This window comes from Egretta garzetta, unplaced genomic scaffold (genome assembly GCF_000687185.1).
Source record: "Egretta garzetta isolate BGI_Z169 unplaced genomic scaffold, ASM68718v1 scaffold156, whole genome shotgun sequence".
Classification (NCBI taxonomy): Eukaryota; Metazoa; Chordata; class Aves; order Pelecaniformes; family Ardeidae; genus Egretta; species Egretta garzetta.
The window spans coordinates 475970-500245 of NW_009260125.1; the positions used below are offsets into that span (position 1 = coordinate 475970).

General features: G+C 39.2%; 1 protein-coding gene across 1 annotated transcript in view; it reads left to right on the top strand.

The window, feature by feature from the left end:
* The window catches only part of MAGI2 (membrane associated guanylate kinase, WW and PDZ domain containing 2), a gene marked incomplete at its 5' end in the record, with an annotated part of 532170 nt that overhangs the window by 356741 nt on the left and 151153 nt on the right, over nt 1-24276 (top strand). Inside the window, 3 exon segments of the mRNA XM_035896847.1 lie at nt 15979-16036; nt 23386-23507; nt 24137-24265. Of these exon segments, the coding sequence (XP_035752740.1) occupies nt 15979-16036; nt 23386-23507; nt 24137-24265 (309 nt within the window).

The window sequence follows — 24276 nt, forward strand, 5'->3', positions numbered from 1 at the left end:
GCAGACATACACTTTTAGATAGATTAAAAATTGAATTTTGTATTCATATTTGGCATCTCAAGACCATTCATATTGCAGTAATTGAATTAATTTTCCCTTTCTTTAATCCAGTATTTTATTCTCACAAGATCGAGTGCTGATGTCCTTGATTTTGTTTATTATTATATTTTTTCCTTTTATTGACACAGTCTTTAATTTTTTTAATAACATAAATGTTTATCAGTTTATCAAAAATTAAACAGATAAGTGGACAAGCCTACTTACGAGGCAAGAGCAATAGTTTCTCTTAAGGATTTATCTCCTTCTGACTATTAGATTAGCTAAAATAAGACAGAAAAACCCATCCATCAAGAGATCTTGTTTTCTAAGACAGTGGATAACAGACAATTACCATGGGTTAAACCCTGCTGCTTCCCCTGAGGTAGCCAAACTGGTGCAGGTTCTTTGGGAGAGAAGCAAACTGTGCTGCAGGGCAGAGGCTGCCCTGGTGCCCGTGCAGAGCCGAATCCCACCAGGGCTGGGCAGTGCGCGGGTGCAAAGACCACACCGGGCCAGAAAGCGATTACACGTCGGGGATGCCAATGCCGGTGTCCGTGCGCAGAAGTATCTTGACTGTGGCGAATTCCAGATGATGCATGTCTGTATTTCATCAGTCCTTCTGCCCTGCTAAATGTTCCTTCTCTTTCATTCCTGGGGAATTAGGCAGATTCCCTCAGGTTTGCCCAGTGACATGAAAGAAAGGCCGTGGTTTATTAGTGTAACCCTGACTTGCAGAAAACCCAACAACATCTGTACCAAAGTTCAATGCTCCGCATCACAATTTGAGCCCTTTATTGAGAGCTTCTCCTCATGGGGGACAAGTGTGATTACGCAGAATACCACAGTCATCAATGCAGCTACAGCAAAATTTCCAGTCTTTTAAAAAATTTTTAATGTTTTCTGTTAGAACAAAAATAAATAATCCTCTTGCTATTAATGGTTAAAATAAAGATCCTGAAAGGAGACAGCGAAACTTTCATAAGAATAATAGCTAAAGAAAACAGAGCCAAACACAAGCAGGGCTGAATATAAGTCCCATCATTCAAGGGCAGTTGGAGCTGTGAAATGGTGTTAATTGCTGTGTGGTTGCAGCGAATTACTTTTGCTACAGCAAAGAAGGTGCTGTTGTCTGTCATTTTTAGGTCAAAACAGCCTCCAGACTCCAGATTTTATTGTGTGAACAGGCAGGATCACGAATTGATTAACAATTTTTCAAGATTACCAGGACTAATACAATATCCTTCATTAATTTAATTGGCCATTTCAATATGTTTTTCCGCTCACTGTCCTAACTAACTGTGGATGAGGATGCTGATGATTGATTGCTAGGAATAGCTGGTGTCTCAGTTCAATTTATTAAATTATTTCAGAACTTTGGTGACACCTGAACGGCAGCAGTCTGACCTGCAAATTGAACAGCGGGGAGAGGTTAGCTCAGAGATACTATCTGACACCAATTGCTTTTAACAGCCATGTTCTGACGGGACATGAGGGTGACCTTGATGCTTGTAGGATTGCAGTCGCTCATGAGGTCACCATTTTTTTGAGGTAAGCAGATATTATCACACTTATCATAAGAGCACAGGATACTGGAAATCTGAGCAAATAATGGTTTAGTGTTGTAAGCTTCAGACTCTTTAGGACAATATAAAATTGACAGACCTGATACAGCCCTTACTTACCCTGTTTACAGTTGTTGTCCTAAAACAACTGAGTGGCATTAATTGCCTTTATTAAAGGAAGACAAGGAAACGCAAATATTCTCAGGAGAACCTTAGACTGACATCTAAATGAGTTTTAATTTCATAAAATCCTTGTTGTGCTAAATGAGTGAGTTACATGTTCATATCACAGGGGGGTTTGTCTTTTAAAGGAGCAGCCAGCACATGACCTTAAAACCATATTATACAACCCCTGTTCGCTCTCAGACTTGGCACAGATAACCAGACTCAGCTTCTGCAGACTCAGAAGGTTTAAACACAAACGTTGTCCCTTCTTTACGCTGTGTCATACAAATTGCGTGAGCATTTGTTCCTATTTTAACCTGCAGGAGATATCATTGACTTCCATCACTTCTAGAAAACCAAAAGGTGTCCTGTTTGTTACTGACCCAAACAATTTCAAAAAAAAAAAGTGGAAAAAATTTTTAAAAAGAAAGAAAAATAAAGGAAATAGAACTGGCAAAAGAGAAGAATTTGGCAAATAAAGGGTGGGAGAAGTAAGGTATGGAGGGAAATAAGCAATGTCCAAGCAAGATTTGCCCTGCACTTGTGCCAATGGTAGCAACTTATCTTCCTCCCCTCAGGGTCACATTGACGCTTTCTCTCACTCTTTTCCACCCATCTTTTGTCCTCCCCTTCTCCCTTTGCCTTTTCTCATCACCAACTCATTTTAAAATGGTAGAAGTAAAAAAAGAGATTAAAGGGAAAGAAGAGACAGTTGCAAAGCAGCACCACCTTCACTCCTTCCACTTAAATTCCTTTGCTGTTAAACAGCATGGATTTTCCTGCAGCACCAGCTGCATTGTGTAATTAGGACAGCAACTGCAAAGTGGAAAACTAATACATTTTTATCATTTCCCTGTGTACTAAAAGGCTGGCAGCGGCTGCCTCTGCCACAGGTGTTGCAAGTGCTCGGAGCCAACCCTTTTACAAACGTGGCAGTTGCACAACTGACTTTGTCAGTGGAGCAGAGAAAAATATGCACCTAAAATGCATGTAGCATTCAATTCTCCGCGTTTGTAAGACTTTTTATAAAAGATTGGAGGCTTATTTTCCCCCATGATACAGAAATAATCTTTTTCTATGAGAACAGACCAGTGAACCAGATGTGAACCAAGCCTGTGAAATGCAAGCACCTAATTACATATCAAAGAAGAAAATAGACACTAGTTTAAATCCACAAATCCTGACTGCAGCTCAGCACAAAAGGCAAACTTGGGAAATGAGCACACATATTCTGTAGGCATATAACATTTTCCTCAAAATAATTAAAGTTCACCAAGGCAAAACATAACTAGCTATTGATTAGTGCACACAGTGAATATATCATAAATTACAAACAAACTTAATTTAGCCTGTTCAGCTGCATTTGAAAGTTGTGTAGGATAATCCCAACATTACATTTTACCGCAGTACATAGCAGACATTACAGTTACAATATCAGGAGTGCTTATCGTGAGAGATGTAAAATCAGGTCCCTTCCAGCTCTGCTTGATGTTAAGATAATAATTATTGCTTCTACACTTCTCCAGTAAAGAAGTCCCAATAAAATTATTTTATCCTTTGAGTTCTGCCTGCAGATGGCCAGTAGAGTTTATTAAGTTTTATGAAGATTGAAAATGAATGAAAAGAAATATAACCCACTGAAGGTTGTTCTGTTCTGTGCTTATTTGCTCTTCCCTGGTTATGCTACAACTTTGCGTAGTTACAGACAATGGCAACAAAATAAGTCTTAAAAAACATGTTGCCACAGCCCAATTTCTCCATTTCTCCTGCTTGCAATTTCTGCAGTTTATTTGTCTGATATCCTCGGACTCCTTTCTACCGATTTAGGGACAGCTTTGGTTGAATAGTATTTTTTTATATTTTCTTTTAGGCCCTCATACATGTAGTTTTTGAAGTAACTGAGATTCTCATCAGTAAGGTCATGCTGCTGCCCTTCTCACTGAGCCTTCTGAACAGGGTGTGCTGATGTTGAGGTGACCCAGCCTAAACACTCAGTCTCACTTGTTCTCATGGGCCGGAAGGAGAAATCGTCAAAAAATTTCAATCAAGTATCACTAGGTCAGTCCGTAAAAGGCATGCCTTTGTATGCCTATATCTGATTACTTCTAAGCTGGCTTGCAGAGGAATTAGAAAGGTATAATAATAGACTTGGCCAAAGCTGGGTTGAAATGAGATACTGCAGTGTGAGATCTGTTCAGCCTCTGTGTTTGGTGTTCCTGTAGGGTCCCTGTAGGGTCTATTCTGTACTAACTTTGTGGTAGACCATATATCTTTTGGGATAAGTTGTAGAGGAAGCAGTTTGGAGGGCCTCTTTTTTGTTTAAGAACCTGTAGTGACCTTGATATTTAAGGAGCTAAAGAGACTGGAGAACAATAAAGAGCAGAAATTAAAAGACTAACAGAAAGAGGTGCTGAAATTGAAAATTTGTTTATTATGCTGCTGAGCTGGTACAGCTTCAGTTTGGAGACCTACCTTCAACCATTAAGTACAAACACAATTAAAAGTTATTAATTTAATTTAAATAATTAATTAATATAATACCTGTGTAGGAATCAAAACTGTACCAGATGGTACAAAGCAAGGGCACACATTGAGGAAAAGGTTACTTTCTGTTGGAATAACTCAAGTAGATTAGCTGCTGATTCCAATATTATGTATAGCAGTATCCTGAAAGTCAGATAGCTCATTTCTCTGGGCTGATGCTTATGATAAAGGCAGCCATATGGCTGCGTAACCTGCAAGTTCCCTGACTTATGCAAATAGGCTAATGTTGCACATGAATGAAAAAAGTGAGCAGGCACTTTCTTCTTCCATTAACTGTTGCAGATATGCTTTTTCCACGGTAGCCACAGCAGCCTTTTCATTGTCTTTATAACCTTATTCCCCTCAGAAGTTCTGGGAGTGGGAAAGACTTGGGTTTAGATACAGCAGCAGAATCCAGAGGGGCTGTGTTACCAGTGGAGGATGGATGGAAGGAGTCTCAAGAAGGAGGTAGGGAAAGGAATAAATTCTTTTGGTGAAAAACCTACTAGGTTTAGGAAGAATTAGGAACAGACTGCAGCTTGTCTCTGAAGGACATTTGGGTGTTCTTGGGAGAAGAGGCTTTCTTTGGGAAAAGAACCTGAAGGGGTTTGGAGGTGCTTAATGATAAACAAGACACACAAAGAACTGCAGCCTGCTCTTTATTTTTCTCCATCCCTCTGTCCCATCTCCATCCTATCCCTCTAACACAGTACCCTCTTAGTCCCCTCTCTAGAGTTTGGCTTACTACTCTATTCACCCTTAGGAAGGTTTTACACTGAGAAGAAAGACATGAGGGGAAAAGGGAGTGAAAAATACGTGTGTTAACACTTTTCATCACATTGCAGAGCATAAAAATAAAAAATAATGACTATGAAGATGAAAGTACAACTTTGCCTTTTTTCCTCTTCCTATAACATATTAGTTACATGCCAACATTACTGAACATTAAAACATGAAGAAAATATGGGTAGATCTTAACCGTCTTATTATTATCCCATACAGGTAAAACTCCTGAAGGAAAAGCGACCTAGAAACCTGATTATTTTGTCATTGTCACAAATCGGTTTATTAATTGGACACTACATTTGCAAAGTGCCCTTACAAATGCAAACAAAATGTGACTGGTAGATGAACAGAGGACCACACACCTGTTTCTCATGCACGGCTCCTTTCTGATGCTGTCACAGAACCATACTGAGAGAGAGTTTTGGCAGATGGCATTACAATTCAAATAAAGAAAAATAAGCTTCTGAATTCATACATATTTCCTTGTCATTCAAATGCCAAGGGATTTTTTAACATAATGTTTAAAGTATGGAGTGACTCAATTTGAGTGCCCTCATAAATATAACTAATGCATAATGATGAATAAGTTATCACAAGAATTTTCAGAAACCAGTTACGTGCAACTAAGGCAGATTTTTATCTATTGTGCAGCAAAACAAAAAGTAGTAAAAGATGGGACTTTTAAAGTTCTCACCCTAGACAAGTCAATGAAGCCACTGAGGAGACAAAACCAGATTCTAATCTAATTTCGCTAGTATAGATCAAGAATTGCTGCCTCAGAACCTGCAGTGTTAACCTGAATTTTCCACAGTGCAATATAATCTCCCTCATCAATTGTATTGGTTTATCTATTTCATCAAAGACTATTTAAACAACTGATGTATTTGCATTACATATATACAGCTACTGTTCAGAACTGTGAAAACATTATTAAAAAGCACGGTAGTCATAGAAACAGATCATGTAGGAAGTACCTTGAGGAGGATTCTTCTATTTGACTGCATACAACTTCATTGGCCACTTGGAAATAGAATGTAGGAATGTAAGAAGTCTTGTACTTGATCAGAGCACTGGTTTATTTAATCTGCTCTGAGATTTCCATCCAAGGACAGTATCTGATGTTTGTGAACCAGTTGCAGCTCATCACAAATAACTAATGTACCTATGCAATCTCACACTCCGGGAAGGACAGCTTTTTATTTGTGGACCACCCACAGATAATCAGTTCATTGTAAGCATACAAAGTAGTTCTTGGCTGTTTTTTTTTTTTTTTTCATTATCACTATAGATGCTACTTTTTCCCATCTCTTTTTATAATGTGTCTATCCATTTGCCTCACTGACCTGTCACATAAAATCAAGTAATTGCCATTTGGTGTAATAACAAGGCAGAAGAACAAAATCCAGAAAGCATTATGCTGTGTGCTTTAATTTGAAACATTGACTTGAGACTTTCAAGGCCCAGTGAGACAAATGAAGTAACGAAAAAATGTTTTCTAATGTTGATTGAAATTTTAATTAAACTTTAATGTTGTTATTTTAAAAAATTATCAGAAACAAGGTAAAATATCCTGTTTTACCAGGAAAGACTGTTAGGGGAGATGAAGAAAAGGGTTTGTCCTCTGTGTGGAGGAACAGAGTGGATGCACAGAGCTCTCCTGCGGGGTGGACAGCTGGCTGGTGGAGAGTCAAGATCAGAGGAGAGGCTGTTAGGGGAGACTTGGTGGTGGGTTGTTGTTACAGACCCTCTGATCAGGGTAAGGAAGTGGATGGAGCCTTCTTTGAACAACTCAAGGAAGTCTGTATTCAAAGATTCTGGTTTTCATGGGGGACTTTAACTTCCCTGAACATCTTCTACATGGTCAGCAAGGCAGGAGACAAGCAGGCAACAAGATTTCTGGTGGGTTTGGGGGATAACTTCTTGATATGAGTACCAGATGGACCCACCCTGAAGGGTGATGAGCAGCTGGACCTGCTATGAACTAACAGCAAGAACCAGTGGGAGATGTGATAATTGATAGCAGCTTTGGTTACAGTGACCATGAAAAAGTGAAGTTCAAGATGCTGCGGGAGAGGAGCTCAGGACACTGGCAGGTAACAGGCCCTGACAATGTCCCTGACAACATCATGAAACGAGTCCTCTGAGAACGCGTTTCTGGGCACCCAAAGGAGAGAGTGGTGACTGGGAACTGCCAACGTAGATTTACCCAGTGCAAATCATGCCTGACCAACCTGATTGCTATGCAAAAACGACTGGATTTGTGGATGGAGCAAAAGTGGTGGATGTCATTTACCTTGACTTCCGTAAGATTATTTGCACTGTCTCCCACAATATTTGCGTGTGCACTTAGGGTGTTAAAAATCTGGATTGATGAATGGTGGGGTGGTGGGGCTCAGAGGGTAGTGGTTAATATTATACCTGAATGCCTAAGCAAGAGGAGTATTGCACGGGTTTCTAGCAAAGTCTGTCCTCTTTTGACATCTTTATGTACAGTCTGAAGGAGGCAACAAAGTCAACTTTGCAGGCGAACCCAGGGGTGCCAGTCAACATGGTCAAGGGCAGGGCTGCCATTGAGGGACCTAGCCAGGCTGGAGGAACAGGCCAGCAGAAACCTTTTGAAATTCAACAAGGACAAGTGCAAATTTCTGCACCCAGGCAGGAAGAAAATCTTGCAACAGTACAGGTTGGGAACTGACTCATTAGACCACATCTTTAATACTACATCCAGTTTTGGGACCACCAATACAAGATAAACGGGACTGATACACAGGACCAACTTCAGCAAGATGGTCAAGGGCAGGAGCACTTGCCCTGTGAGGACAGGCTGAGGGTAATCCTGTTTCCACTTTAGTAAAGTTTGGCACTGAAAAGAGCATGAAAATGTGTCATTTGGGTTTGTTACCGAATAACAGGCTTTTTTTCTTTGTTGTACCAGAGGTTAAGAAAGAGGTGAAGACTAGCTAAAGTGTGCTGAAGCCTACACATGAATTTGAGATACTAGTAACAGAATACCTAGCTGCCTCCCCTGAGGTCTAGCCCACACTATTAGTAGCTGCATACTTTTATGGGGCTTTTCAGGTCAGGAGCCAAACTGCAGGGTTTAGGTTATATAATAACAGTAAAGTTAATAAATCCTTAAATTCACAGGGCATGTTGTTAAACATTTAACAGCAAAGGAAATAATATAAATAAATGAAGAGTCTGAAAAGCAAATAAAAGAAGAAAAGCCTAACTTCATGAGATCAGACAGTTACTAGGTAGGAAACACCGGTTTGTAACAAGGCTGAATTGATACAGTCAGTAATGAGGTACAAGCACCGAAGGATTTGAACATCCAAAAGATCAAAAAGAATGTTTCTTTTCCGTCTGTTTTCTTCAAAGTCTAAAGAATATAGCATAAAAAAAAAAAAGCTGTATTAATAAGATCAGTTTCAAAGGCAGAATCTTCAACATTGGAGCTCTACGCAGCGTGCAGCAAATCTGCTGAACTTTGGGAATACAAATTGATAATGTGGTGCGCAGCTGATGTACTTGGGGCTCCTTTCCTGCTGGTAAAACAAGCATGGCTGCAACAGTAGCTTCTACGTGCATGTCTGAACTTCGAACCAGCCGGCAATGCCGCCGCAGCACCTCGGCATGCGTGTGAGCATCTGCCAGGGCATGTGCTGGGCTTCTCCGGCAGGCTCATGTTCTACACAGATTCATGATGAAGTGGCTTCAGTCCCAGCAGAGCCCACGTTAGCTAGTTCAAAGCTAGGAGCTGTGAGGGCAAGGGTTTCAGTCACTCTGCTCAGATGTACCCTTTGTTACAGTAAAAATGAAATAATGTGTAATTAAAAAAGAATTAAGAAAATTATTCCAAACTATTCTTGGAAGGTAAGGAACATAACTTCTTAATTATTCCATGGAAACCTGATGCATTTATATCCAGTCTCATGGGCAAGAACTTGTAGCTGAAGTTTTCATAATAAATGTTTTTCAGTGACTATTTCTGCTTTCCTTAATTCTGTTATGTCTAAATACGCTGAAAATAGGATTTTGTAGTTTGTTTGGAATCCTCTAATAGAAACTCTAAGCTTTTTCTCTTGAAAAGGTCCATGGAGAATACTCAGACCAGCTTCAGCTATTGCCCAGTAAACCACTGAGAACTGAGTTCTTTATTAAGGCTTTATAGAGGAAACCATCTCAGGCACTGCCTACAATAACCTAACTTAATTTTTAACATATAAGATACTATTTCCCCTAACTTCTTTTTAATTGCAGTTTTTCATTTTTATTTGAATTAATAGCTGACAAGCCCTTTATGAACTCTTTTTTGATAGTTAAAACTCACTGTATTAATGCAAATCTCAATTAGACGTTCCACAGTTCTGCATGTCAGAGGGATCGAGTACACCTAAAGTGAAAAATACCCCTACTGTTGGCAATATTTCACTTGGTAACAATGCTGGGAGAAAATATTATTGAATTGATAGTAATATTTAATAATCTACGTCCTGCACAATTAAGGATGTTGCATGTCACTATAAGCTGCACAGAAGGAAGATGCGTTTATCAGGTGTGAATGTTACTTAGACATTTGTTTCCATTGTGCAAGAAGAAATTATGCATAATGTCATTTTATTCATGAGAATAAATTACACATGAATGGTTTGTGATTACAGACAGAACATAAACAGTCATGACTTTTGTGAAATTTGCTGCTTTGAGAATGGCAGTTAGAGAACATGAGTTTAATTAAAATTGAGCTTACATAGGTCTTTTCTAACCTAAATGATTCTATGATTCTATGGCTTGGCTTGGAGTTGGTACGTTCCCATGTTTTTCCAGGTCTTCCATGATAGGAAGAGTGAATTTGTTTTTGCTGTGGAGCTGGGGTTGTCCATCCTGCCTTTGTTGTTATTTTCACTGAGACAGTGAACAATTCAACTTCTAATTTTTTATCTAATTTATTTTCTCCTGCAGCTTTTGATTTGCCCACTAGCATAGAGAAGTCCATGCTAGTAATTGTGTTTTCCAGTTTAGGCCATGATGTTTGAAACATGACTAAGTGGAAGAATCTGTTGCCGCAGTACAAAGGATTTTATCGTAGCATATACCAGTCGATTTTTTTGTTGTTGTTTTTTGGAGCTCCCAGATGTTGTGCAGAGAGGTGACCTAGTAGAAGGGATGTGGACAGTAGGTCAAACACTGACTTTCAATGAGCAATGTTATCCTCTCTTTTCTTATGGCAACCTGTAACAGAAGGTTTCAGGAGCAGCAGTGCAGCTACTTTTATGTTTCATGTATCGGCTGGGCGATGTGGACACGCGCATTCAAACTGGACATCTCCAGCCCTCTGCTCCCGAGGGAGCAGCACGGCATGCCATGAGCAGCACCCACTCCTTGGTAACCTGTGGGCTGTGCCTTAGGGTATTGCAGGCAATGCTTTCTGTGTCAGCTATGTAGTCAGGACCACTGGTTTAGACTTGCAGATAAATAATCTGCAAAGACTTTATCTCTTAAAGAAACTGGAACAGTGTGCAAATGCATTGAACTGTGGAGCTGCACAGTATTTTATAACTTTGAACCCGGCTCATTTGATACCCTCTGTAGTAGGTAACTGTCTTGAAAAGGCAAAACCGACTTTGAAACAGGGAGAAAGAAAAGAAAAGAGAGAAAGCAAGAGATAAAACAAACACAGGCTGTTGAGTGGAAAGATGCAATATTTTTCTGAAAAGTCTCGTACGTAGGTTGGAAAAGGATTTGTGACCTGTGCCTGGGAGGTGAACCAAAGGCAGGTGGACCAAACTCATGCTGAATCCACAGATTCCACATCCTTATTGACAGCATTTTCAAAACCAGCAGGCATTATGTTTTTCTCTCTCATACTAAACTCTTTTGTACTATACAAATATTGTGATTGCAGCCGATTCAAGAAATATGCTCTCATCTTTCTTCCCACCCTGTCAGCAGGGTAGTGACACAGTGCTGGCTGTTGTTCTGAAACCTTGGGAGGTTTTTATGACTCTCTTTAACACAGTTAGCACTCAATAAACTTCAGAAAAATTAATCTTTGGGTTTGGCAATATGCTTTTTCATCTCAGCACATTGGGATCCAAAATGTACTCCTTCCTCCATCCCCAGAGAAGGTTAAGTGGCACCATCAAAAATCATTCTAAAACACAACAGCTTTCAGAAGGCAGAATAAGAGCATCTGGACTGTTAGCATAAGCAGCCTGTGATGTGAAGGCACTATCACTGATTATTAAAGTGACCTGCTTGAATTTACCTTAGTCTTTCTTTTTTTCCTTTTTCCTTTCCTTCTTCCTTTCCTTCTTTCTTTGAAAATACAAGAATCTTTGTTACCATTGGGCATTTAACTTTTAGAAATGCATCATCTTCTGCATTTAAAAGCTTACCTAGATGCACACTGAGCAAAGTGTCTGAGTATCAGCTGTGCCTTTTTTATCTTTTTTTTTTTTTTGGATGATTGCTGCAGTGTTAGCTATATGCTACTTCTCTGGTAAGGAATAAAGCATGAAATGTCAAAACTGGAGCATCTATATGTACTATACAGGTTATCCAGCACCTTTCTATCCACTCATGGTATCAGCATTGCCAAATGCTACACAATTACTGATTTTGAAATGGCGATTTTACAAATGTTCCTGAACAGACCCTCCACTGGATGACACAAGGAGATCCGTGGGAAGGCAATGTCAGATATTGAAGACTGAAAATAAAGGATAGGGGTTTTTTTTTTTTCCTTTTATACAGAGAAATCCTCCTGGAGTCAACAGAATTGAAAGGCATGAATGATAGAAGAGTTGAGCTCATGAAAATGAATGCCACATATATAGCATAGTAACCATGAAACCGTTGGCTGCAGAAATTATACATGAAATAGCATGCTACTGAATGAATATCAGATGATGCTATAAATTATAGCTCCCTTCCCGGTTCAAATCCTGGTGGCCAATAGCAATAGCCTTTACAAATGTATTATAACAATTCTCTTTTATGAATGTTTACTGTTCACTCTCATCTTTAATGATCATCACTGGGCACAGTGAAATGAAAAAAAGAAACTGTAATGCCCTCACCCCTAATTTGGCAAACACTTAGCTTCCTATTTGATGAAGCACTAAAGGATTTCTGTCCAGTAATCTTTCATTTCAATAGTGAAAAATGGAATAGATTTCATTTAATGTAATGAAAAATAATCCTGAAAGCAAATGTAGCAGAAGAGTCTTCTAACAGAGGCTCTGTAGTAAACTACACTCCACTAACCTTATCTGCCATGCTTGGGGGGGGGAGCAGGGGGCTTGGGGTTTGTGCTCTAGCAATTCCATTTTACTGGCCAACACAGAATTTTAATTAAACATAGCTTGCAGGCTGCATCTCAAATGGAAAAATGAAATTAGAGCATAGCCTTACATGGAGTTTATATCTATTAAGGTACATGCAGGTAATTTTTTATTTCCTTTCTTCTGAATCCATGACTATTTTATGATATTAGATAATCAGTGGTTCAATCCATGCATTTAAAACTGGGTTCTCCATAATATGTCCAATTCATTAAATTTTTACAGACTTTTACACTAGAAAATGGAATTTGCCATTTGCCTTCTCAATAGTTGTGCTAGTTCGTAAATACAGTTATGCATCATTACTTTAGGAAAAAATAGGCCAACAGGTTAATAGCAAATCCTCAAATTATTTCAGCTTTTTTAGATTTTAAATATGTAAAATAAAATATGTCCTCTGCACCTATACACTTTGAAGTTTTTCTATCTACAGAAAGATACTGGCTTCTAAATTTGGGCAAAATATCTACTTTCTCTTTTTAATTCTGTAGTTGGAAAAAACTCCATCCACTAATGCACTTTCAGAAAGGGACCTGTGCACACATTTGTAAGCGTGTGTGTCAGTGCATGTTTATGTGTATTTTTAAGTATGTGTAGATTTTACCAGTACCTGCCTCACTTTTTTCAAGGGGAGTGTAATTTTAGATGGCCAAATATGAAAGCTTCATGAAGTTAATTAGGTGAAGAAAACCTTGCAAGGTTACATGAAAATAAAATATGCCTCCTGTATGTAAACTAATATTTTATATTTATTCTATGTCATAGGGTTATGTAAAAGCATCATTTTTTCATAGCAAATTATGAAAAGAAGCCTTATTTATCATGCATGCATGATAATGAAATTTACTGTAGGGGCAGTGCTGCTTTATTTTTGAATACTTATGTAGTACAACCCACAGTCTTGTCTCAGGGTATGCAGGACTTGGGATTGAGTGCACCCTCAGTAAATTTGCCTCCCTGGAGGCATTTAAAAGACGGGCAGGTGAGGTGCTTAGGGACATGGTTTGGTGGTGGGATGGCAGGGTTAGGTTAACAGCTGGACTTGATCTTAAAGGCCTTTTCCAACCAAAACGATTCTATCATTCTATGATTCTATGATTTGATGACTTTGTGGGACCATTGTAGGGTCAATCTCCTACAGATTTTACTGAAGTTCTAGGCTGATCTGGAAAGAGCAACACCAAGGCTTTATAGTGCTCGGTGACTTGACGATGAGCCAGTGACATGCCCTTGCAACAAAGCAGACCAACAGCCTCCTGGGCTGGCACAGCATTGCCAGCAGATTAAGGGACATGATCCTTCTCCTCTACTCAGCACTGGTGAGGCACAAATGGAGTTCCAGATCCAATTCTGGGTTCCTCAGTACAAGAGAGACATGGACATACAGGAGAGTCCACTGAAGGGCCACTGAGATGATTAAGGGACTAGAACACCTCTCCTGTAAGGATAGGCTGAGAGAGCTGGGACTGTTTGGCCTGGAGAAAAGAAGGCTCAGGGGGATCTTACCAATCTAAATAAATACCTGTGGGGAGGGTGCAAGGAAGACAGAAGCAGTGGTGCCCAGTGACAAGACAGGAGGTAAAGGGTACAAACAGGAAATTCTGCTTAAAAATAAGAAAAAACTTCTTCACCCTGTCAGTGATCGAACACTTGAAGAAGTTGCCCAGAGAGGTTGTGAAGTCTCCATCCTTGGAAATACTCAAAAGCCAACTGGAGACGGTACTGAGCAACCTGGTCTAGGTGACCCTGCTTTGGGCAGAGGGGTTGAGCTAGACAATCTCCAGAGGGCTCTTCCAACCTAAACCGTTCTGTGATTCTGTGACCTGATTAAACACTTTACGCTGCATTTATTCCTATGAAGTGACAGTAACAAAGCAGTTCAACGTGCAGGCAAACTTTAATGACAAAAGCAGTTCTGAGTGTGGACTTGTGAAGATTTCAAAACTAACAATATTATAAGAAAAATAGGAAAAAATGAGTATCAACATTAAAGAAGTCCTTGAGCTTTTCATTATAAAAGAGGTAACATGGAGTTCCTCATCTGCCAGCCTCTGGCAGAAAGTTGTACCCTTCATTGCAGTATTGGAATACGCTGAGCAGGAACATCCTCTGAGGGTAATGTGACATGAAGACCACAGCCGTCTAAGCAGGTTCACTCTAGAAGGGATCAGATATTACAGAGGTGTTTAAATGAGAAGTAATAAGTAGAGATGAAGCCATTTCTTAAAACTGTTTTTTAACTCTTTAATCTCCTTATTGCCAGTCAGGCTTTACTTTCCTATTTGTCTTTTAGAGCACATCAATAGTTGTCTATTCACATTGTCACTGAAAAAAAAAAGCTCAAACCGTCTGGGAGTACTTCTTTATGGCCAGTTTAATGACTGAGTTCAGTATAAGCTACATCAGTTCTGCTCTGTCTAATGCAGTACTCACAGTCTCTGAAAAGTTACTTTAAAAGTGTAACTGAGTTTAAAAAGGAAAAAAAAAAAAAAACCTGAGGTAAAGAATGCGAGAATCAAATTTCCTTATAGAATCTTAGTACCACTCCCTGTATATTGTGCCATAGTCTTGAACTGCACAGAAATCAATACCTGTGCGTGATGGGAATGCCCACCCTTTTGTGAGTCTCCTCCATCAAAGTCATCGTATCTGGCACTGAGGTTTTTACTCCATTCGTGTCAACTGAGATACTTGTCACATCCGTCTGGTGCCTTTGAAACACAAGATGAAGTTCTGTTGGCAGTATAATATTTTTTTAAGCATTCAGTGTGAGTGGTAATAAAATATGTATGTGAATATATGTGTGACATTTTGTTTGTACGTGAACACAGATTGATTTTTGAGATCATTAAATTAATGTATTTAACATTTTAATTGTTAATATCAGAATGTTTTAGGGATCTCTAGTTCTGCAAAATGTAATTAGTTTTATTGCCAGAAGGTGCTATAATATCTTATTTTGATTTGTACTTTCATGTACTACTATGTACTCCGGTGTCTCTGATATACACCTGAGCTTTGGAACACCATGCCTTTGGTGACTGTAGAACTCCCAGCACAGTGAGACAAATAGTACAAGCTTCTCAGGAACGTTTAGGTATGCTTGCTGTACTTGCATGGCAGGAGGCAAACTCCCTTCCTTCTAGACCAACTTTTCCAGGATTCCTAGCAAAGAAAAAAGCCCAAAAAGCAAAGTGCTTTTTTTGTGTGTACCTATTTGGGAAAACAGAATGCCCTCACTTCCTCCGGCGGTGATGTCATACAAGATGTGCTGCAGTTGTCGGCTGGCACAGCTGTTGGAACAATAAAGTAGTTCAACTAAAATGTGTTGTTCTAGAGACTGAGATCTGTGTTTGCATGCCAATTTTCAAGTTACTACTACTTGTGGCTGCCATGGTGTGTGTTCAAGATTTGGCCTTTGCTTTTGTCACTGTATCTGATTTCACTGTCAAGTTATTTCCCTCAACACCCAGCAAAGATCCACAATTTTGTTATTAGAAATCTTAGCATTCTGTACTGCATTTACTGAAAGAGATAACTCTTTTGTTTTTCAGAGCTTCCATATGGCTGGGAGAAAATTGATGATCCCATTTATGGCACTTATTATGTTGAGTAAGTTCCCAAGTTCAATATTAAGTTGCTGTTAATATGTCATAACCTAATACTGGTATCCTCTGCAGTGCTTAGCCTGGCAAGGCATGGGTACAATTACTTGACATGTTAAACCGAGGTTATACCAGGAATTCTCAGTCATCCATACAGCTAATGTGTCCAAATATATCCAATGCGTCTCAAATCAGTGACTCAGGCATTCAGTCATTCTCTTTCTCTAGAGTCTGATTTCATGGTATCATTCCAGCCAATACCTGTACAAAGATCATACTCATTAAAGAAATGCTTTATTTTCTAAGTAAGATTTGGATATCCAGTGAGGTAGAGATCTTCTAATCAATGAATAAAGCAAAGCATAATCATTTTAGCTCAGTTAAGATCCTTCGCTGGGTAATCCTTCCTTGCTGCAACCAGAGGTTTACACTGTTTGTACCAGAAGGTAGATTATTTATACATTGCATATAAAATTTTAAGGATGTTGTGGTTTATTTTGTACTTAAAAGTGCAGCTGAAAATGAGAGAATATTAATTCCTATTTTCACAGCACAATCCTTGCTTTCATTTTTTTCAGATTTTATTTGAGTCACGAAACAAGAAAAAAGATTCTTACTCCTCTGTGCAAAGGGCAACAGAAATCTTTTGTCTGAAGTACTGGGTAGAACCTGTTCTGGCCAGTTCCTACATAAAATAAGTAAATCAAAGAGATGATTTTCTCTGCTTTTCAGTTTAACACAGTGAATGAGACTTATGCAAAGGGAATCTAGATTCAAAATTGTGATACCTGTTCGGAGTGGTCAGTTCTCTGCTCTATACACAAAGTTTATAACAGAGGAGGCAGAAAGCCACTCCCCACCACTGTTCAGGCAGCACTTGAAAGGTTGAGAAAGATCTATCCATCAGTTCCTTTTATTAAACAAGAGAGATCTTTAGAGGAGATGGCTCCTAACTGAAAATCTCGATTTCAAATCCTGTCGCTTAAGCAGTACATGTTTCTAATTGTTTCATACAAAATAGAAAATTTTAGTTTGTGTGTCACATTATTCCCTTCGTCTCTCAAATCCATACCAACACATTGACTGCAGGATCATTCTGGACAGATACTGTCCAGTATGCTGGAAAAGCTGCTGGCTTTTCCAGACCTCAGGATATGCTACTATTAACATGCACAGGGTAGAGCTGGACAGAGAACTCACAAAATAGATCTGATTTCTGGAGGTTTAGAAGACGGAGTCTCCCTTTTTACAAGGAGTCGCATGGAGAGGACAAGGGGGAATGAACACAAGTTGCTCTTGGGGAGATTCCGACTGGACATGAGAGGGAAATTTTTCATGATGAGAACAGTCAATCATTGCAATAATCTCCCCAGGGGAGTGGCTGACTTTGCCACATTGGACACTTCTAAGATGCAGCTGGACAGGGTGCTGGAACACCTTGTCTAGAAAGGTTGGACCAGATGATCCTTGAGGTCCCTTCCAACCTAGGATTCTATGATTCTATGAGTAAGATTCCCTTTTCTTTACTGCCGCAGCAGCAGCAGCTTGTGGATGCCCATGCTCCTTCCCTAGCACCCCAACAAAGCACACAAACAAATGAAACAATGTTTGGCCACTGCCCTGCTGACTCCTTCTGTCCCACTCTTCAAATGTAGTAGCACCTGCTCTGCTTCTTTGTCCCCAGCTTGTTCCCTGCCCGCAGGTGAAAGAGCCAGCAGCCCCATCTGCTTTGCTGCTCAGCCCAAATCAGCTTAGTCAGTCCAGATTCAAGCAAAAAAAAAGGAGTACATTTTTTAAGTCCCTACGTAATGCCATTAAATTACCCTCTCTCTTTATGCCTGAGTTCTTTTATGACGTCCCCAATTAACTAGGGGCTGGAGTTCGCTTATCTCTTTGTACTTAACCCCCCCTGAAGATTTCTGCACGTGCAATTATGCAGCTGCTGGGTGTGAGTAAGAGCCGTCTGCCCCAGTGGTTTTCAGTGTATTTTGGTGAGTAACAGGTGTTGTGCAATTTCCGTGCATTAATCTCTTACTGAGACCCCGCTTTGTTGTTAGCATAGCCCAAGGCATTCTGGCACCGGTGAGGCTCACACTTCACTGCAGAGTCAGAAAAGGAACCAGTATTTATCTCCATTTCATGTCCATCCACAGGTAAACAGATGCAAGGCACCAGGCCCAGATGTTATGCAATTACATACTTTAAGGTTGTTAGTGCCAAATTTATTAATTCTACCACAGATAAGGTTGAGGAAAGATATATGAAACCTTCTGCAGGCTCAGAAGTTTTTAGAAGTGGAATGGATGTCCACAGGATGGCATTAAAACTGCAGCCGTGCTAAGTTCATAAGCAGTTTTATAGTCAGTAAAATGTAGCTGTACTTTAATTTGCTGTCTGAGCTCCATAAGTTTGAAATAAAGATTGCTTTCCATTTTTCATGCTAAAAAGTGGCAGTCACACCTGTTTTATTACCAGTATTCAACAGATGAGTCAATTTTTAGCTAGATAAAATCAGATTACAATAAACTCCTTTAATTATGTCATAAAAGTGGGTAAATCATGAAAAGTTAGGTTATGAACTTTCACACATTCAAGTCCAGTCCAACTTTACATGCAGGTGTTTAAAACTGTCAGTGAAAGATGGGTTAGTACTCTGCTTGATGAAATATTTGTATCCCATGGGAAGCTTGTAAGGATGAGCAATGAGGCAGACAGACTCGGGTTCGCCTTACAAGGGCCAGCCATGCTCAGCTCCAATACTCTGCGACCAGAGGAAAAGCTAAAAAAGAAAGAAAAACCTCAAAGGTCTTGCTAGCAAAGTTAATAAAGACTAATCACAGCATATTTGCAAATTCTGTTAAAAAATAAGGTCCCCAGTATAACTTCCTCTCTTAATCATGCATGAATGTAGGTGTAAAACATTATTAAAATTTTCATTTGCCTTGTGCAGGTCCAGGATTCCTTTGAAAGGCATAGACATTTGACATAAATGAGAAGCATTTGCTATACGTAGGCTAACTTTCATGCAGTTTTCTCTAACTTTATAAACTAAGAACTAGCAGCACTTAACTGTGCAGGGATATAGAGAGAATGTGGTTATTAGAGTGCACTGGGTCTTTCAGCATTCTAATTGCCAAAAGATTATTTACCCCTTCTAAGGATGATTAACTACAACACAGAGCTAAATTTCCAGTCATGGTCTCCTTAATAAAGCAGTCAGATTAGTCATACAGGTATTTATTCTGGAAAAATATACATCCTTGACTTAAAATTTCTGACAACACTCTCTTACTACTCAAATAGAAAAACTTATTCCAGGTCTTTTTGTCATTATAAAGTATTAGCAATTAAAAAACATGAATGTAAAGAGGGGTTAGGCACTAATGAGTTATGCATCAGGATGTCCATCTTTTAGGCGGTCTGATCCTCAGAATTACTTTGGTGGGTTATAGGCAACCATTTCGAAAGTTAGAGTCACAAACTACCACAAAACCCCATACGTTAAAGTAGCTAAGAAAAAGAGATAGGTTAAACTCCTTCTGCTGATGCATGTGCTTAGGTGTGCTACCATTTTGGCAGGGCTCAGTATCTTGGCCATCAACTAAAATCTGTGTACGAGGCACTACTGCCCATAAATCTCCTAAAAATGTGTTTCAGTTGCCTTAAGCACATCTAATATGAAACTCCATCACAAAAACAACTTAGCCTGGCTACATTCACTGATGAGATGGCAGAATGGTGCCCGTGTTGTATAGGCTGGCTGGTGGTGACAGTACCTACTCATAACACAAGAGATACTATTTCAACTTTATGGCTAAATGTAGCCCAAAACCAAATCCTACCTCTGAGGGGTTGTCCCCAGTTAGCGTGCGGCGAGCTAACAGAGGACAGCAGCACCAGGTACCCCTTCTTCTCTGCAGCGGGAAATTCAGGGTTCCTAGGATTAGAAAGCAAACAAAGGGCAGCATGATTCTTCTGTACAGCCACAATGGCACTAGGAGAAATTAGTAGGATTCTTGTCTTTGAATTAGGCTTTTATATTTAATATGCATTGTAGAAAATAAAGGAGGAAAAGTGAAGATAGAAATGCTCACTGAATTAGATACTGTGAGCAATGAGCAATACATTTTTGGATCACATCCAAAATCTATTTTAACCACAAAAGCGCTTACTTGCAACCATCTCTAAAACTTGCATTTGGCTTGTCTTATTAAGGCTTAGGTTAGTAATATCTATTTTGTATGCAGTTGAAGTAGCTAGATGAAAGGCTAGAATGTCCTTTCAAGGGAAATACTTAGCTTAATAACTTCTTTCTCAGGTAAACTCATCAGTAGCAATTTTTCTGATTTAGCCATGAATCTGTACAACACTTAAAACTGCATGAAAGGGTGGTGTTTCATGTCTCATCAGGCTAGGAGCATAAATCTAGTGTTACTGGCTGATGAAAACAGCTGATTATCAGCATAATTTTCTTTTCTTTGACTCCTCTTGGACACAATATTTAATGCAGTGGTTTGAATTTGTTGAAAATCTCACATTGTGCTGTCAAGACTGAACATTACCATGAAAAAATCAAAATATGGGAATAAATTGGAGCTAAGAATTATTACGGTTGCACAAACAGCTTGAGGTGCTTCAAGTACCTCTGCTAGTCTTCCTGTCTGCTCTGCTAAGACAAAATGTCATTTACAAGATACCCATTACTGAAGACATTTCCATGTAAATGGACTAAACCACAACTTAAACTCTACCTAGAAACAGTAGAGAGGCAGTGGATAACAGATTCTAGCTGTGATGTTAGTACCACAGGAACTGATGTTCCTTGAGCCGTGGTCAGACCCTATATTAGCTAAAATCCCATCCTTTTTTATGTCACAGAACCACATATAAGTTGTAACTTAGGTCTGCAAGAGGCCTCCTGCAGCACTGAGATGTGTCCTAGAATTACAGCATGACACTAAGTATAGTTTAAGGTCCTAAATGCAGACCTGTAGTGTGATCTTGGATATCCATTACCTCTGCTCAATATGGCACAAAAGCTACGGGAAACCCGTGCTCTTCTGGAAGGGCAGCTGAAGACCAGGGCAGGATACTTCAGAGCCTCTAAAATAAAACATGATCCCTATGTTGAAGCAATTAACCCAATGTGTAGCAACTCTGGTTTTAACTTTATCAAATGCTAACGTGAACCAAGCAAGATATTTTACCCCATATCTGCTATTGGAAGTTGTTTCATAATTTCACACTTGTAAGAAGCCTACAGATTTCAAATCTGAATTCCTGACATCTTTAATACATTCTAGCATTTACTTCCAAGTGTATTCACAGAATGCAATTATATATCAGAATTAATTCTGCTTGAATAAAAAGCTAAAACTCCTTTGGTCTTCTATCATAGAAGACTCTCTCTTTCACTGGTCTTCCTGTAAAACCTTTTATATGGATACATTTTATTTGGTCATGGGTGATCAGAATTTTACGTAGTATGTCATGTGATGTTTCATACTGCCTTGTGGAATGGCAAAAGCAGCCATTTGGATTTCCTTTACAATATTGACATACATCACAATAGGTGGTAGCATGAAAACTACCCTTTTCATGCTTGCATAGTGTTCATAATTACCCTATTTAATACATATAAGTGTTGTCTTTCTTAATTTTTAACTGGTGAAGTTTGTCTCCCATCATATGTTTCTAGGTTTGCAATAGACTTAGGTGCTGAAGACCCTGACAATTATAGCACGGTTTAACTAGAAAGCAGAAGTCTAGGAAAGGAAAGCCTACAATCTTCAACAGCTTGTCTGAAGAAAAAAAGAAACAAAAGGGACTTTGTTTCTCTGCAGCACAGATTAAAATTTACAAGAAAACTATTTATCAAAATTTTAGAGTACAAGAGTAAGTTAGTGGCCACTTGAATGAGTTACAGCCGTGTTAACAAAGTAGCAACTTCAGGATTTATCGCATTTACTTCCTCTCATTAAATCAAATATCCTGTTCCATGACTGGAAATCTTTTCATTGCATTAGCTCTGGCCACTAAATCCTGATCTTCCAAGTGTGTTGCACTCCCATGGGACTTGCTTTCTTTTCTCTACCTCACTTCTTAATGGCAATTCCACTTACTTTCTTTGAAGCAGTGGTAGGATCTGAATCCCAAGGGACCTGAAAAGTGCTTAATGTGGCATAAAAGGTCATTTCAATATAAATTTAAGCTATTCAACCCTTTATAGGATCTCAGAGTTTCAGAAGTTCCCAGGTCACCTCTCCAAGTGGTTAAAGCCCATGATTGGGATTGGATTTTCAGAAGAACTCAATACATAGTAGCGCAGTGAGAATAAATACAGTGGCATGTTTGCAAATCTGCCCTTCTGTACATATGTATGTATTTCCCCAGAACAACGTTTGCAGCACAAGCCCCTTTTCTCAGTTTTGATCCTATCATGATCCTATCTTGCAGAGTTGTTCAATGCAACCTACCTAATTGTTTTCCCTTCTTCAGAAAATACGTGAAACATGTCACAGGGCAGGATTATAGGATTACTCATTAATTGATAAAATGTGTGCTTTAAATGAAAGAATTAAAATCAAGGATATGATGAGAGTATGTAGTTAAGATAGTAGTTCTAAACACATTACAGAAAAATAGTGGTGCAATGATAGAGATATACTTACTGACCTGTTGTAGGAAATGTAAAAGATGAAGAAAAAAATGTGTACATTAACTTTTCTTATATTTCATAGATTTATCTATGTAGCTCTAATCTACAATCTGACTTTGGTTTTGCAACATCAAATTTTTCTGTACAGCTGAGCAGATATATACTGTAGAATTAAAAAGAAATCAACTTCAGTTTATTTCCTATGTTAGATTTATTTCTAAGCTGCAATCATAAAAGCACTCTGTGTTCTAGGTTTTACCTTTTCTGTAAGTTATTAAGTGATTTCACTTACAGCTAATCAATAATAACGCACAAAACTGGTTCAGATCCTTTGAATCATGCACAGAACAATGCTTGTACTAAAGACATGAAAAACCGTCATTGTAGCATGCTTCAGCAGTACTGCTATTTAATATGTAGTCCCATAGATCAAAACCATTTGTCTGTAGCAGAGTTCAGCATATTGAAATGATAGGACACTTCTCAGTGCTGTTCATTATGCAGTGTGCTAGATTGTGCATTTCTCATCCCCAACAAAATTGTGTGGAGTATAAGGGACATACTCAGGCCCATTGGGGTTTCATAATGGTTTTGCTCTCTTAACCACACACACCTAAGTCACATACAGCATCCTACTGTGAAAATGATCATTTTCCCCAACTGAACCCAGTTTTTAATCAAAACCAAATTTTTTCCAGCCACATAAATAGAAGAACACAATTTGAAAACCCTGTCCTAGAAGCAAAAAGGAAGCTACAGCAGCATAACATGCCCAACGCAGAACTTGGAACAAAGCCTATGCAGGCCCAAGGTTTCCGAGGTACAGTACTGTGTCAGCTATCTTAGTTAAGATGAAAGATCCTGCTCTCCTGTTTATGTGACAACGATTTTGTCATAGTCTGATTAAAAAAGTAGTGTTGCCAATTCTCACACTGTTATCACCTATCTCCTAGTGTTTTTATCCCTAAACGTCCGAGCTCCCAGAGCTGTGGGATTCACAAGCCACCTAAAATACTCTAACCTCCAAGAGGCACAGAGAAAAGACAGAAAGTTCGACCCTTGTGTTTCCTAGAGGCTGAGAAACAGAAAGCACAATAAGAACCCCAAAGTAATTTTCCAAATAAAATCATGAATTTTATTCTTGGGAATGTATAACTCTTTCTCGAGCACCCGAGGTTGGCAACACTGAAATAATTAATTGTACTTTCTCTAAATTACTGTTAATTGATGTTTGGTATGTTTCTAAGCTAGCTCATCTAGCAAGCATCAATTAAGTTAAAAGCCTCAAGCACTGTGTTATAGGAGTTTACAAGAATACAGCCTCTTGGTAACATAAAAATTCGTGTGCTTAGAATGAGCTCTATAAGCAGCAAACAGTATTGGTAGAGACAAATAAACTTTAACGTAAGGTTATAGCCAGAGAATGAGGCTTGTTCTCCTTTGTAACAGTAGAAAGCTCCTCATCAACCTTACCTAGACCCAAATTCGCCCACCCGCGCCCCGCTCCCAGGAGGTCCCGCAGCGTGAATGACCTGTCCCAGTGCTGGCGCGACCCCGCCGGGACGCGCAGGCTGCACGGTACGTCCTCC